Source organism: Pogoniulus pusillus, chromosome 1, assembly GCF_015220805.1.
Source record: "Pogoniulus pusillus isolate bPogPus1 chromosome 1, bPogPus1.pri, whole genome shotgun sequence".
NCBI classification, from domain to species: Eukaryota; Metazoa; Chordata; class Aves; order Piciformes; family Lybiidae; genus Pogoniulus; species Pogoniulus pusillus.
The window spans coordinates 17904785-17918457 of record NC_087264.1 but is presented as its reverse complement, the minus strand read 5'-3'; the positions used below and the strand labels follow the sequence as shown (position 1 = coordinate 17918457).

The following is a 13673-nucleotide window of genomic DNA, read 5'->3' as shown; positions in this document are numbered from 1 at the left end:
CATGGGGACAGTCCCTGAGTTTCAACAGTCACTAACTGTTACCCCTGAAACAAACAACTTATTAACAGCCAGAAAAAGTAAAAACCCCTGTGTCAAAAAGGGCAATATACGACTTGCATTCCTGTAACTGACCATGTGCTTTGGTGTGATCCATGTGATGTTCATAAGACCTGACAGAATTAATGAAAATCCCTCACATGTGAAGCCTAGAACCTCTAACAATGCTTCAATTCCATGGCCTGTGTGTAAACAACCTATGGACACACAAAAAAAGGGGTATCTGTGAATCACAGCCTCATCTCCATACCCAAACATCTCAATTCCAGACAAACTTCTTATTGCATGTCTTAATATCAGTAACTCTTCATATCAGGACTACCATGGCTTTGAAAATTTCTTCTGAGTAAAGAGCAAGTAAAAGAATAAATCTGATAAATATGAAAATCAAAAGCAACCTTTGTCATCTATGGGGGCAGACCCAACCATCAGGACAGACTCTCCGAAGCCATGGTCCTTGTCTACTTTATCACTGAAGACTGTAAACTTAGGGGAAGTGGATACTGAAACAACAAAAAATCTTGACAATCTCTTCCAGTATCACCATTCTTCCATTGCCAGACAAAACCTTCATACAGCAGACTACGATCTTGTCATCACTGCAACTATTATTAAGCACAGAACAAGAGGATGGCAGACTGATAATCACATTGCCACTCTGACTGGAAAGAGAGGCTTTAGTTCCAGAAAAGAAGTGATAAAAGCCACGTGAAGGTCTGTCTGTTACAGGCATTATGACAGCTGACAGGTTATGCAGTGGCATCTGCCTATGCAGTGGCATCTCAACTGACATGGCCAACCAACCTCCCTGGAGCTTAAAGGTCTTTAGTGAAAAAAACAGAGTCTGTTATAATTAATGGTGCTAATTTAAAGAGCTCCATTGCCTTTATGCAGATTCCTATGCCTCTGTGTCTAATTAGCCTGTAAGTTCTTTCAGCCAGGGATGGCTTTCATCATTCTGGGTTCAACTGTGAGAGTTCCTACATGGCCATGGAAGTAAATAGAGGGGCATAAACTGACATATAATCTTCTCTACTACCTTTTTCTTGTAGTATGCAAGAGCTTTCCGAGTTACTTTTCCTCTCTCAGTAGCTACAGAGGTAATTAAAGAGAGAAGACTGGGACATGCCTTAGTGCCTTTCTTCTAACATGCAGCTATTTTCTTCTTTACTGTAAATCACAAATGGAAAGGTTCAGCAGAGCCTCAGCACGCTTGGAGCTTGTACAGTTAAGGCACACAAATTTCTGTAGCTATGTGCGTGCAAGCAAGCAACAAGGTTAACACAACTACTTCTCTGGTCCTCCATCTTGAGGAATCCCTCTGCACTGGAGGAAACTGGTCAGCCTTCAGCATGAATCTAGAACAATTTCACATACAGCATGTACATGGTCTAGTTGATTGGTTAGGGCTGGGTGCTAGGTTGGACTGGATGATCTTGGAGGTCTCTTCCAACCTGGTTGATTCTATGATTCTACCCGAACACCATGCTAAGACACCTCACCAGAGCAGATAAAATCAATAAATATAATAAAAGCCCATTTGCACAAAGATGGGAAAACGCACAGGATTAGTGCTATTTCAGGTGTAAAGATTTGCTCTTGTAGCTTAGGATATCTGTATTATAACGGTGGCACCAATAACAATGCCAGATACAAAGCGTTACACTTTCTTCAGTACAAGGTTAGATCCGGCAGAAATCACCTTAAAGGCCTTTGGCAAACCAAATGCTGCATCAGAAAGCTCAGATGAGATGAGTTAATCTCGTTGTACCTCCACACGCTCCCTGACACGCACAGCATCCTGGATCCCTGGAAGGAACACAGAACCAGTGCCTGTGTGGTTACAGGAACTTTACGGAACTGTTGTCTTTGGCTAACAGCAATCATTTAATTAATGCAACAAATTGTGGTTAAAATAAATTTTGCTTCAGGGCAGCCTGGAACTAACCCCTTGTAGGAAACGGCTCGTTCCCCTTGCTGTCCTAAACACAACGCCACATGCACTTCAGCGTCAGCTAACTACAGCGGGGATGGGAGAAGTGCCGCGTTCCCTCAGGGAAGTCCATTTTGAAACGCATCTCCTGGAGACAGGTGGAAGAACCCAGGTGCCATTAATGCCTGGCTGACTCCATTCAGCCTCCGGCCCCTGCCCGCCCTCGCCCCTAGGCAGTGCGAGCCGAGCGCCAGCCCTCCCACCTCCCCAGTGGTCCCGGCACCGTTAGTCCGAGCCACTACTTCGGCATGGGTGTCACAGCACCTGCCACTGGCTGTTCACCTCCCTGGCCGGATAGTCCCCCCACCAGCGACGCCTAGAACGGGTAATTCCTGCGGCGTTCAGGGGAAAGGATTAATTTGGCCGGTTAATTCCGCCCCCTCTCCTCCCCCAGGAAGGGAGGTACGTGAGCGTTGCCATGGGTGCTGAAGGAGCACCCAGAAAGTTGCAGGAGAGGGGCGGGGAGAAGGGGGCCGGGCGAGCAGCCGACGGCCGAGGCTGCTTGCTCGCTCAGCGCTGCTTGTAGAGCCTAGGGACCAGCTGCTCTCGTGGCGACGGCTGTTACGGCGCCTGCCCTCAACGGCTAGCGGCGGCAGGGAGGAAAGGGGTAAACTTGAAACTTGGCCGGGGCAGGCAGGGCGCTCCATGGATGTCCTCGTCACTCGGTGCTGAACCGCAGCCCGCAGCGTTTTGTGGGGAGGCTGCTGCAAGAGGACCGCGGGGTGCCGCCGCGCCGTCTCCTCCGCCGTCGGCCATGGTGCGTGTGGGGCGCGGGGCTCAGCCCGGTCTCGGAGAGTGACGCCGCGCCCTCCCCCCGCTCCGTTCTGCCGCCTCTCTCTTCTCCGCGCCCCCGCCTGCCTCCACCTGCCTATCTGCTTCGGCGCTAACGGCCTGAAGCTTTGGGCATCGGCTTCTCTCCGCGCTGCAGCCCACCCGACATGGAGCCGTCTGCGGGAAGCTGCCGGGAGTGATTCTCGCTTTTCGCCCGACCTGCTGGCCGCCCCCTCGGCGCCTGTGCTTGCTCCGATGGAGCTGGACGAGACGCGACTCGCCCCGCCGAAGACCATGCTGCTTATGCTGAGGAAAGTTCGCAAGAGGCGGGAGATGCTGCTGCAGCAGCTGGGCTTCATCTGCGCCATCCTGTTCTTCGCTTGGTGCATGTCCAGCCTGCTCTCCAGACTGGGTGAGTGGCTCTGGCGGCGGGACTGGCGGACCCTGGCAGCACAGCTGGAGCGGCCCGGGGGCTGTCGCTCAGTGGGGTGACCGGCACTTGTCGGGGTCGAGCGTCCGCGGCTGTGCCCGCTTGGAGCTGGCGGAAATACCCCAGCGGGTGGGCAGTGCGGGGGTCCTCAGGAGGACCCCCCGCGCCGGGCAGGTGCGCGGCTGCAGTCCCGGGGAGAAGAGGCAGCAGCATCGCTGGCTCCTGGTGGCTGAGGGCTTCCCGGTACCGATCCCGCCCTGGCGGCGGTTCCCCGTGCCTCTCGGAGGGGGCTTCACGTCGAGTATCGAAGGGGAATCACGGGGCACCTGCGTGCCTGGGAATGGCCCTGAAGTAGTTTACTCCCTGCTACTGCACCAGAGCTGAGTCCTCTCCAGTCACTTGTGGTCCCTTCTTCAACTTTGGGCCACCTTTTCGTTTTTATCCTTGGGTTGTAAATTTATCTCCATCAACTACCATGCTCCTTTTCTCCACCTTTTTCCTCCAATCTCTTTCACCTCTTCCCTCCATTCTTCCCTAAATTACATTGCGGATTTGACAGAAAAATTACTCGTGTAGGCAAGGAGCAGCGTTAACTTCATGTCTGTAGACTCTGTTGCATCCTTTGTGCAAGTGCAGTGTTGGTAAACTGACGAATTCATAATTAACTACGTTATTTCCAGTCTTTTAATTCATTTTCTCTGCCACTCCCTGTTTGCTGGCACAGTTTGGGGTGTAAGTGTGCAGCTTTAGGCCCTCTCCCTGAAATACGCTTTTCATCCCCCAGATAGGAACTGTAAGGTTGCTGGGACAGCATAAATTCCTAGGAAGGACTGGCAACAGTCCTTCAGGTTTTAAGAACAAACCCAAACTGAGCCCATGTTGTGCACATGTTTCATGTAAGAAAGTCAGTGTTCAGCAGAATTGGGCTGTGTTACCTGCTTTAAAGCTGAAGTTAAAATGTGTGGTTTAAGGAAGAATGTGGTGAGACTTGGTGTATTTTCTAATGGTCTTCTGCCCAAATTATTGCCTAGGTTGTTTGAAATGTATCTAGGAAGGCAACAAACCACCCATATAAGACTTCAGTGTACTAGTCCGAAGTACCATACTGTTACTCTTAGTAATTTCAACTGCTTTTTTTAAGTGTGATTTATGCTGTTGCTTTATTTAGAACTACTTGTCATGTCAACACTTTTCCTTTTTTTCCATGCACCAGCTATTTATTTTCATGAACTTGCTTTGTAAAAGCAAGTAATTGGGGTATTATGAAGTTTACATACTTCAGGGTGGTGGTTTTTTTTGTTTGGTTGGTTGTTTTTGTTGTTGCAGACAATAGTTTTTCAGAACTGTTTCATGTTTATGTTAAAGATGTCATGACTAAGGGAAGTTATTAAGTTCTGGGTTATCAACCCTTATAACCTAATTTCTGATGGTATGCTGCATCAGGTAGTTTTCTTCAGCTGGATAATTCATATTGCATCCATGAATGCTGTGCATCTGTTCTCTGTGTTTCTTGTGGCTGTAGCATGAGCGTATTGCAGCAAATACTCTAGCCATACTAACTTCCAAGATTAAAGAAGTATTAATAATGGCAATCTAAGATTTGCCCTAATGAAGCACAAGCAATACATGGTGATTGAATATAAACTCTTAAGATCAGCTGTGGAAGAATTGTTACTATAGTATGTTCATGTGAAGTGGATAAGGTTGAGATGTGATTTAATTAAGAGGTTCTTTTCTTTCTTTGATTATTATAATTGCATACCCTGCATTATCACAAGTGCTCATTCTTTGTTCAACAAGTTGCATAGGGAATGCTTCTGGAATGCAGATGACTAAATGGAAGGATGATGCTTGTGACAGTATAGTCAGGCTACTTTCATCTGTAGAACCATTAAGTGTTGAGTTTCTTAGGTGTAGGCTTCAGAATTTGCTTGGTGCCGAATATTACTCTGTCGTGGGTCACAGCCATGCATTCTGATAGCTGAAGCATGCTAACAGCTCTGATAACTGCACCTTCATTGCTAGTTTCACCTATAGTAGCTAGGGGCACTTTGTGTATGTACGTTGGCGTGTGCCGCAGTGACACCTTGATTTTGCTGTGTTACTTACTAATGGTCTGCACATGTTTCTCACTAGTGGGGACATAGAATCCAGTTAGGTTGATGCAGGAAAGAAATAGTGGCAATGGGCATAACCTCTTTCTGTTTAATGTAGGCCGGGAATCAACTATTGCAGACAAGCGTGCTTTGTCAGGAATATGGAGGAATAGAAGGTTGATGGCATCACCTAATGGGACACATGAAGGAAAGAACTGTACAGAGCCAGGTAAGATGAAGCAACTTTGTGATGTCTTTTAAGTCTTCATGCATTGCACAGTGCTGTCACGACCAAACTGCAGTGCTGTTTTAAGGTAAACATTTAAGTGTCCAACTTAAAAACCTCCGGGACTGTTCTGTGTAGAAATAAGGTTTGTTGTGCAATGCAAGCCATAACTTTAACAAAGTTAATGCTCGCATATAGGAATGATTTGGGCTCATAATGAAACTTGTGCTGACAGTTTGATTTTTCTGACTTTGTCTCTTTTGGTGGTTATTCCAATCTACCTGATGCTGTACATATTGCACTGGCAATGAGAGGTGTATTCTTGAAACTCTGAGTAGCTAAACCTGCTATATTTGAGATACCATCTGAGCACAGCTGTTTCTGTTCATTACCATTGTACATTTAATCATGTTTTGCTTATTTTATAATACACTGTGTATTCAGAGTAGGAATTTTTATTGTGTGGAGTGGGATAATGATGTAAATAATATGGAAACCCTGGAATCCATTTTACTTTATCATATCTATCGTGGACAGGTGGTGATAATTGAGGGCAGGGACAGATGATGCATTTTAATACCAGTGATGTCCATAATGCTTTCATTTCCCCATCTGTCTTTCCAGTGTGTATTTCCTTTCACTCTGCCTCTCTGTTTTTCATGGCATGTGGGAGACAAGATATTTTGCCAGTGGCACTAGCCAAATTAATTTGAGGTTCAGATTTTTTTTTTTTATATATGACTCTTTGAACATAGCAGAGTCTGTGCCTTCTTGCAAGCAGTGAGAGTATGAGATCTGGGATGCTCTCAGCCTCGGGCACTAGAAGAGTTTGAAGCAGTACTCCCCCTCTTCAGTTGCTTTGTTGTAATGCTGAAGGACCTGCTGTGTAGAATGAGGGTCACTACTGTACTTAATGCACTTCTGAGAGAGAAGTGGAACAACCTCGCACAATGTGGTGCAAAAGCTTTAACTTCTGTCGTCTTGTCCACTTCTGTTGCCACCAGCATAAGAAGGACATCAGCTGCTGGGAGCAGTTCCCGAGGAGGGCCAAGAAGGTGATCAGAGTGCTGGAGCACTTTCCCTGTGGGAATGGGTTAGGAGGCTTGAGGCTGTTCAGCCTGGAGAAAAGAAAGCTAAAAGGGAGACCTTATAGCAAGGCTGAAGAGGACCTACAAGCAGACAGTAACAGAACAGCTGGAATATCTGAAAGTGAATGAGGAAAGCGACTTTTTGCAAGGGCTTGTAGTGATAGAGAAGCGAGGGAATGGATTGAACATCAGGGAGGGTAGATTTTAGACTAGATCTTAGAAAGAAATTATTCACAGTGAAGATGATGAGAAACTAGAATGGGTTGCACAGGGAGGTTGTGGATGTAAGGTTGTGGGGAGGGCCCCAGAGTGTCAAGGCCAGGATGGATGAGCCCTTAAGCAGTCTGGTCTAGTGGTAGGTGTTCCTGCCCATGGCAGGGGGGTTGGAACTAGATGATCTTCAAGGTCCTTATCCACTCAAACCATTCTATGAGTCTATGAATCTTGATGTCCCAGAGCTTCACTGTGCTTCTGTTAACAACTTTGTGGGTTGATTTACTGCTACCTGCATCTGTAACCTTAAGGTGCTGTTTATTTGTCAAAGTTGTATGCAGTTGATAAAGACAAAAATGACCTTACATAAACATGTAATTATTCTTGATGAATAGTAAAAAAATACTTTTATTTTTCTCTGTATATGTGGATGCATCAATGTGACCATGTCTGAACACATGCTTCCATCCAAGCCAGCAAAGGCCACAAAACCATAGAAGCTGGGTCAAGGAAATACCTATCCAAGCTTCTGATGGGGATTTCCATTAAATATGAGTGATAATAGTTTTACAATGACATGGTAAAACTGCTGAGGGAAATATGTATACTTATATGTAGGAGCAGTGCTAACTTCTACAGATGTTTAGAATAAATACCTGGGCTCGCTCCATTCCTCCAAAATGTAAGATTAGTTTAAGAATAACTGGAATAAATAAATACAGCTGGCTTATTTTGATATGTTTCCTGAAATTCAGATCACTGTGATGAACTTCCCTCTGTAACCACAAGAGCTGAATGTGTGAGGCCCAAATATACCTTGGGATGCTGAGGTTTTAAGAGAAATATCATGAGGCTCGCTGTAATGATTTCTAGTCACAGCGCTGGAATTAGTTGTTTTCAAAGATGTTACTTCTTCTGGAACACACATTTACAGATCAAATCTGTCTCAGGATTGCAGTTGTAGCATTTTTAGTTGTTTCCTGTTATTCTGAGATTCTGTACAGTTCATCTCTGTAGTCTTCAGCTGAAGAGGGTCTTGAACAAAGCTGGTGAGGGGCCTGGAGCACAAATCCTATGAGGAGAGGTTGAGGGAGCTGGGCCTGTTTAGCCTGGAGAAGAGGAGGCTCAGGGGTGATCTTATTACTGTCTACAACTACCTGAAGGGGCATTGTAGCCAGGTGGGGGGTGGCCTCTTCTCCCAGGCAACCAGCAATAGAACCAGGGGGCACAGTCTCAAATTGTGCCAGGGTAGGTATAGGCTGGATGTTAGGAAGAAGTTCTTGCCAGAGAGAGTGATTGCCATTGGAATGGGCTGCCCAGGGAGGTGGTGGAGGCACCGTCCCTGGGGGTCTTCAAGAAAAGACTGGATGAGGCACTTAGTGCCATGGTCTGGTTGATTGGTTAGGGCTGGGTGCTAGGTTGGACTGGATGATCTTGGAGGTCTCTTCCAACCTGGTTGATTCTATGATTCTATGATGCTGCATGAGTGGCTATATGTAAGACAGCTGCAAATGAAGGAGATAGCTGAAAAAACCTGGAACTGATGCTTGTTCAACAGGAATGGTGGTTTGGTTGTTATTGTGAAGTAACAGCTTCTGTAGATTTGGGGGGCTTAAGGTTGGTTTGGTGGGGTTTTTTTGTTGGGTTTTGGGTGTTTGTGGGTTTTTTTTCTTTTGATAGACTGTTTTGGTTTGCTACCTTCCCCCAGAATGGGCTGCCCGGGGAGGTGGTGGAGTCGCCGTCCCTGGAGCTGTTCAAGGCAGGATTGGACGTGGCACTTGGTCTAGCCTTGAGCTCTGTGGTAAAGGGTTGGACTTGATGATCTTTGAGGTCTCTTCCAACCTTGGTGATACTGTGATACTGTGAAAGTTGGTGAGAGTGTGGCTTTTCAGTTGGAATATGCAGGCTTGCAGTCATATGCTTATCCCAATGTAATGAAAATCTCTGGAATGTGCTATCAAACACTTTAAATGCCTAGACTTTATTTTGGCCTGTTTTTTTTTGTTAATCTTAAGAGTAGATACTTTATATGTAGTATGAGGACAGTACTCTCTCTAGGCTCCTTTATGAGAAGAACTTATTATTATCTGTGTCATTTCTGTAACTGCCTTAAGCAGCAGGGACCCTGCAAATCCATGTGTGTGTATATCGTATATAGCAGTTTTCTTATGTGTGTTTAGGATAAAAGAATTTCATAATACCTTGGGAAATGTAAGTTCTTGCTGAGAGCCTGTTAATCCTTTGTGTCGTCGTGGTGCCATTGCTGTGTTCCCTCTTTATTAGCTTCCCACACAAGTCTGAAGCTTTACTCCCCTTTTCCCAAAGGCTTTCAACAAAGTGAATTTATTGCCACTTCACCCACTTCTTACTTGCAAGCACATAAACAAAAATAAACCATTTTTGTCAGAAATGGAAGCTATAGAAATCTACAAGACCTTGCATTTCATGACAGTGGTGAGAAGCACTTGCCATTGGTAATGTATCTTGGGAGAGAAACTCCTATGAGCTTCTAGAAGCAATGTAGGAAGTCTGTGAAAGCTGCTTTCTGCTAGAAGCTCACATAGCCTACACTCTGTGAGAGTGTCTTATTTACTTCTGAAAACATTACAGGTGCTCCTGAGGCCACTGTGTCAGAACAGAAAAAACTTTGCAGTCTTGGCAATGTCACTTTGAAAAAGAACCCTGAAGTTCTGACAAAGGAAGGAAAATGCATGTGTGTATATATATAAATAACAGATGAGAAAGGTTTTCTGCCATTTGGTGATTGGAGGGACTGGTATTGAGGAATATCTAAGGTGCTACACATTTTTTTTCTGACAGTGACTATTCTTCAGCCATAAAGAGTTCTGGATACTTCTTATCCCTTAACAGCAGCAAAGGAGCTGTAGGTCAGCTGCCAGGAGGAGATGGAGAATTTGTGAGCACCAAGCCAAGTTCAGTTGTGGTCTGGACTAAAACCAGATCATCACCTAAGTGAACCTGTCATATTTAGGTTGGACTGGATGATCTTGGAGGTCTCTTCCAACCTGGTTGATTCTATGATTCTATGTTCTGCAGCATCTTTCATTAAAGACCTTTATTGGTTTGAAAGTATCTCTTTGCTGGAAGTTCCTTGGACATGAAAAGATACGAGTCTTTGTATTGTCCTAGAGCTGGGCTAGAGGGCTTCTAGGTTGTACATGGAAGGCTTTGTGCTTCAGAAATTTCTAAAAGACTTGAGATTTTTGTATTGTGAATCTTAAACTTCCTTTGTATTGAGTAACTATCTGGATGGCTGCTGTGCATGTCTCTGAGGGAAACCAAACTATCTCCATGGCTTCGAAAACTTTTTCCAGGGTAAATATCCGTGGGAGGAGAGGTTGATTTAACCTTCAGTTAGTGCTGAGGTTCACTTATATCATTCAGATATTCCAGCTGTTCTGTTACTGTCTGCATATACCATTGCTAATGACAGTAATTGGATTGATTTAGATGGTGGTTAGTCCTTTACATTGCACACAAAAGAGGAAACTCCATTTGGAATTTGAGAAGACATTGGTCCATGTAGAACATCAGAAGGTTTGAAGTTCGGTTTCATTTAAATAAACCTGAAAATCTGCATTGGTGACAAGTAATAGGACAAGAGGAAACAGCCTTAAGTTGTGCCAGGAGAGGTTTATCTTGGAGATTGGGAAGGATTTTTTTCCCCCAGAAGGGCTGTCAAGCCCTGGAAAGAGTCTCCATCTCTAAAGGGTTTGAGAAGCTGTGTGTAGATGTGGTGCTGAGGGACATGGTTTGTTGGTGACCTGGGTTAGTGGTTGGGCTTGATGATCTTAAAGGTCTTTTCCAACCAGGATAAATCTATGAATCCTTAGCTCTACTTTAAGTACCAGAACAGGAGAGTAGTTGTCTCTAGTGTCTTAACAGATCTCATTAGTTTGCAACCATTTTTTTTTGCCTTATGCAAACTCTTCACTTCCATCTGCCATTGCCTTGCTGGGCAGATGGCACTGCAAGCTAGCAAGTCTGATTTATATCTTTTCTGCTCCAATGGCTTGCCTTGTTGTTTCACAATGTTCCCATGACTCCATGTCCTCCAGAACTCTGAGTAACGTTTCCAGCACAATTGCAAGCTGGGGTGACTGGGTGGTGTGATGTTGCTAACCGTGTGACTCCAGTAAGGTCTGCTAGCTGCGAAAGCAACTGATCTGGGCTCCTTTCTGTTGTGAGTGGTTTGAAGTAATGTCTATATACAGTACAGAGACTAGTTAAACTTAATTGCTGTGAATTAGAAATATTTCAGAATACATTTCCATTCATCTTTTGACACTAGCCTTGAAACTGGAAGAGTCAGTGCAATTTTCTGACCATTGGCATGTCAGCTGTAGACAGTTCATGAGCTACTTGCAGCGACTTTGTTCAAGTGTACTTCTCCCATTATTATCAATAGGTAAAGTTGAATTGTGGGCTGAGAGAAAGGCAGGGGTTAGCATTGCTTTCTGAGCCAGACATTTTTACTTTAGAATTAAAAGGCACCTTGTAGTGATGCTTTCTCTTCCTGCAGTGAGAGAGAAAGAGTCAGTCCTCTAAAGTGAAATAAAGTGTGTTCCCCAGCAGCATGTGTATAACTGAGTTCTGACTTGGCATCAAAAGTCATTAAGTCTGTGTATATTTTACACTGTTAGTTATAACTTTGGGGACTCGTGTAGGATATGATTCACTGCAGCAAAACTATGGAAGTCTTAAGACGGTTTTGTTAGCACACCCTCACTCAGATTGACACACGTGTTCTCTTACTGTGCAGTACCTAACACAGAATGCCATGGTCTCATCGATGCAAATAACACAACACAGCTCCAGTCTGTAGTACAAATATTCCTCACTAGTCTAGCTGTCTGCCTTACTGCATAGAACATGTGCAGCCATCAGTAGTGTGATAGATTTCACAGTTGCATACCTTTTGATTTAAGATGTTTCTTTAATGTCTAATAGCCCCAAAGATGAGGAAATTTACAAACCCTAAATATTACATTCTTGTACTGATTTAAAAGGAAATGGAGACAAGGAAAGTTAAAATAAAAACGTAGTCTTGGTTGGTTTTTACATATAGGTGCAGTGTCCAGCAGCTGTGTGAAGCATGGAGCTTATTTCTGTAGCCACTTGTCATATACTTGGGGGGTTTTATTTGGTTTGGGTTGTGTCTGAGCTCACTCTTGTCTCTGCACATGCTGAGTGGTAAATGTTACTGATTGTGATCTCTCTTGGATGGTTTCTTGTTTCCAGGGTAAGACAGATGTGTGACACTTTAAAACTACTTTTAGTGCACTAACGTGTAATGGCAAGTTTTTTGTCTGTGGCTTCCAAGGACTTGTAATCAGAATTCACAACTAGATTTAGGTTGAACTTCTGTCACTCCTGCCTGGCTTATTGATGTCGGTACTAAATGGGTTGGCAGGTAGATCTGACTGAAGTTAATTGGGAAAAGTGTTTTGGTTTATTTTTTTTTGTGAACCAGTTTGGGAAATGTGCTTTGTCTCTGTCTAGAATTTTTTAAATAGCCAACCTTCTCTCTGAGCTGTTCATTTTCTATCAGTGTATTGAAACTGACACCCAAAATAGCAGGAAGAAATGAGACAAACATCTCTCTGTGCTTAGGCTCAACTTGCCAGCGGCATCCCCTGGAGAGCAGAGAAGGGAAGACAAACTCTAGGGTAATTTATCCATTTCCCCAGGTCTGGGTGCCAGGTTTGCAGGAAGTAGTTTAACACACAATAAACAAGTGTCTGACTAAAATGCCATTTAGAGGTGCAGAAACCTAGGGCAGATGAAACAAAAAGAAATACTGTTTAATATATGATTCTACATTAAACTTAATAAAAATGTTACTTGCTGTAATCTTAATTTCTTATGACTGAGATTTATTTACAGTTGATTTTAGTTCAGTTGAAGCCTGCTGTTGATAAGAATTTTTGCAAGTTGGATCTGTGATGTGAAGCCAAGAAACAAAAATGAGAATTCCTAAAATGTAGCAACTCCAGAAACAAATTTAACATCTGTAGACACCAGCCATTGCCTTCTTTTGATTTTTGCCTATATTATAAACCATATTCCTGCAGCGTTTCTCAAATGTTAATGTAGTAGTAGTGCAACATCTTTTTCCTGTGGCTGCAGACAATCCAGGCAAATGGCAGCTGTGTAAATTAGTGACCTGAGGCCAGAGAGGAAGTAACTGGTAGAACAAAGATTCAAACTGAGATACCTCAGCCCTGATGTAGGCTCCTGCAAAGGTGACTCTTCAACAGAAGTTTGGGCTAATGTGACCTAAGGTTCTATCCAGACTGCATTTTCCTGTGATCCAATATGGAAACAAAATGAACTGCATTTTACTGAGGACATATTTGCAGTCCTGAACTGTGGATTTCAAAGTCAGTGAGACCTGGGCATGCAGAACTCCTTGGTATTGCTGACTGTCTCACCCTTCATGTGGGATACTGTATGAGTATTTAGATCAGAAAGACAGTTTTCTGTGGAAATGTGTTCCATTTTCTGCTTGGAAAATTGTGCTCTTGGTATAAAAGCCATTGTTTAATTTACCCATCTCTGTATCTATAATAATTTTGTTTTCACTCCTTGCTATTTCCCTTCTTGACTGTGACATGTTGCCATGTACTGCAGCTGCCTTTATATCATGCACAAACGTTACTACACATCACTTCACTGTTGTAGGAAGCAGGTTAAAAAGGTGTGGTACCTGACTGTGTGAGCATTAATCCATGTTCTTGGAGTTGGCTGAGGACAGTGTCTTGATGAGATCCTGAAC

General features: G+C 44.1%; 1 protein-coding gene across 6 annotated transcripts in view; it reads left to right on the top strand.

Annotated features, from left to right (window-relative positions):
* Window positions 1–2225: 2225 nt before the first annotated feature.
* The window catches only part of SLC24A4 (solute carrier family 24 member 4), a 99670-nt gene continuing 88222 nt past the window's right edge, over window positions 2226–13673 (top strand). For 3 of the 6 annotated variants that reach the window (XR_010302157.1, XR_010302156.1, XM_064142659.1), the window contains exons 1-2: window positions 2228–3233; window positions 5466–5576. Coding sequence is in view for 4 of the 6 variants with exons in the window: in XM_064142659.1 (XP_063998729.1) it covers window positions 3077–3233; window positions 5466–5576 (268 nt within the window). In the remaining 2 variants the exon portion in view is untranslated. Of the gene's footprint in view, window positions 3234–3663; window positions 3700–5465; window positions 5577–13673 lie in introns of those variants that run through there. The other 3 variants (XM_064142688.1, XM_064142680.1, XM_064142695.1) reach the window with 3 other exon arrangements.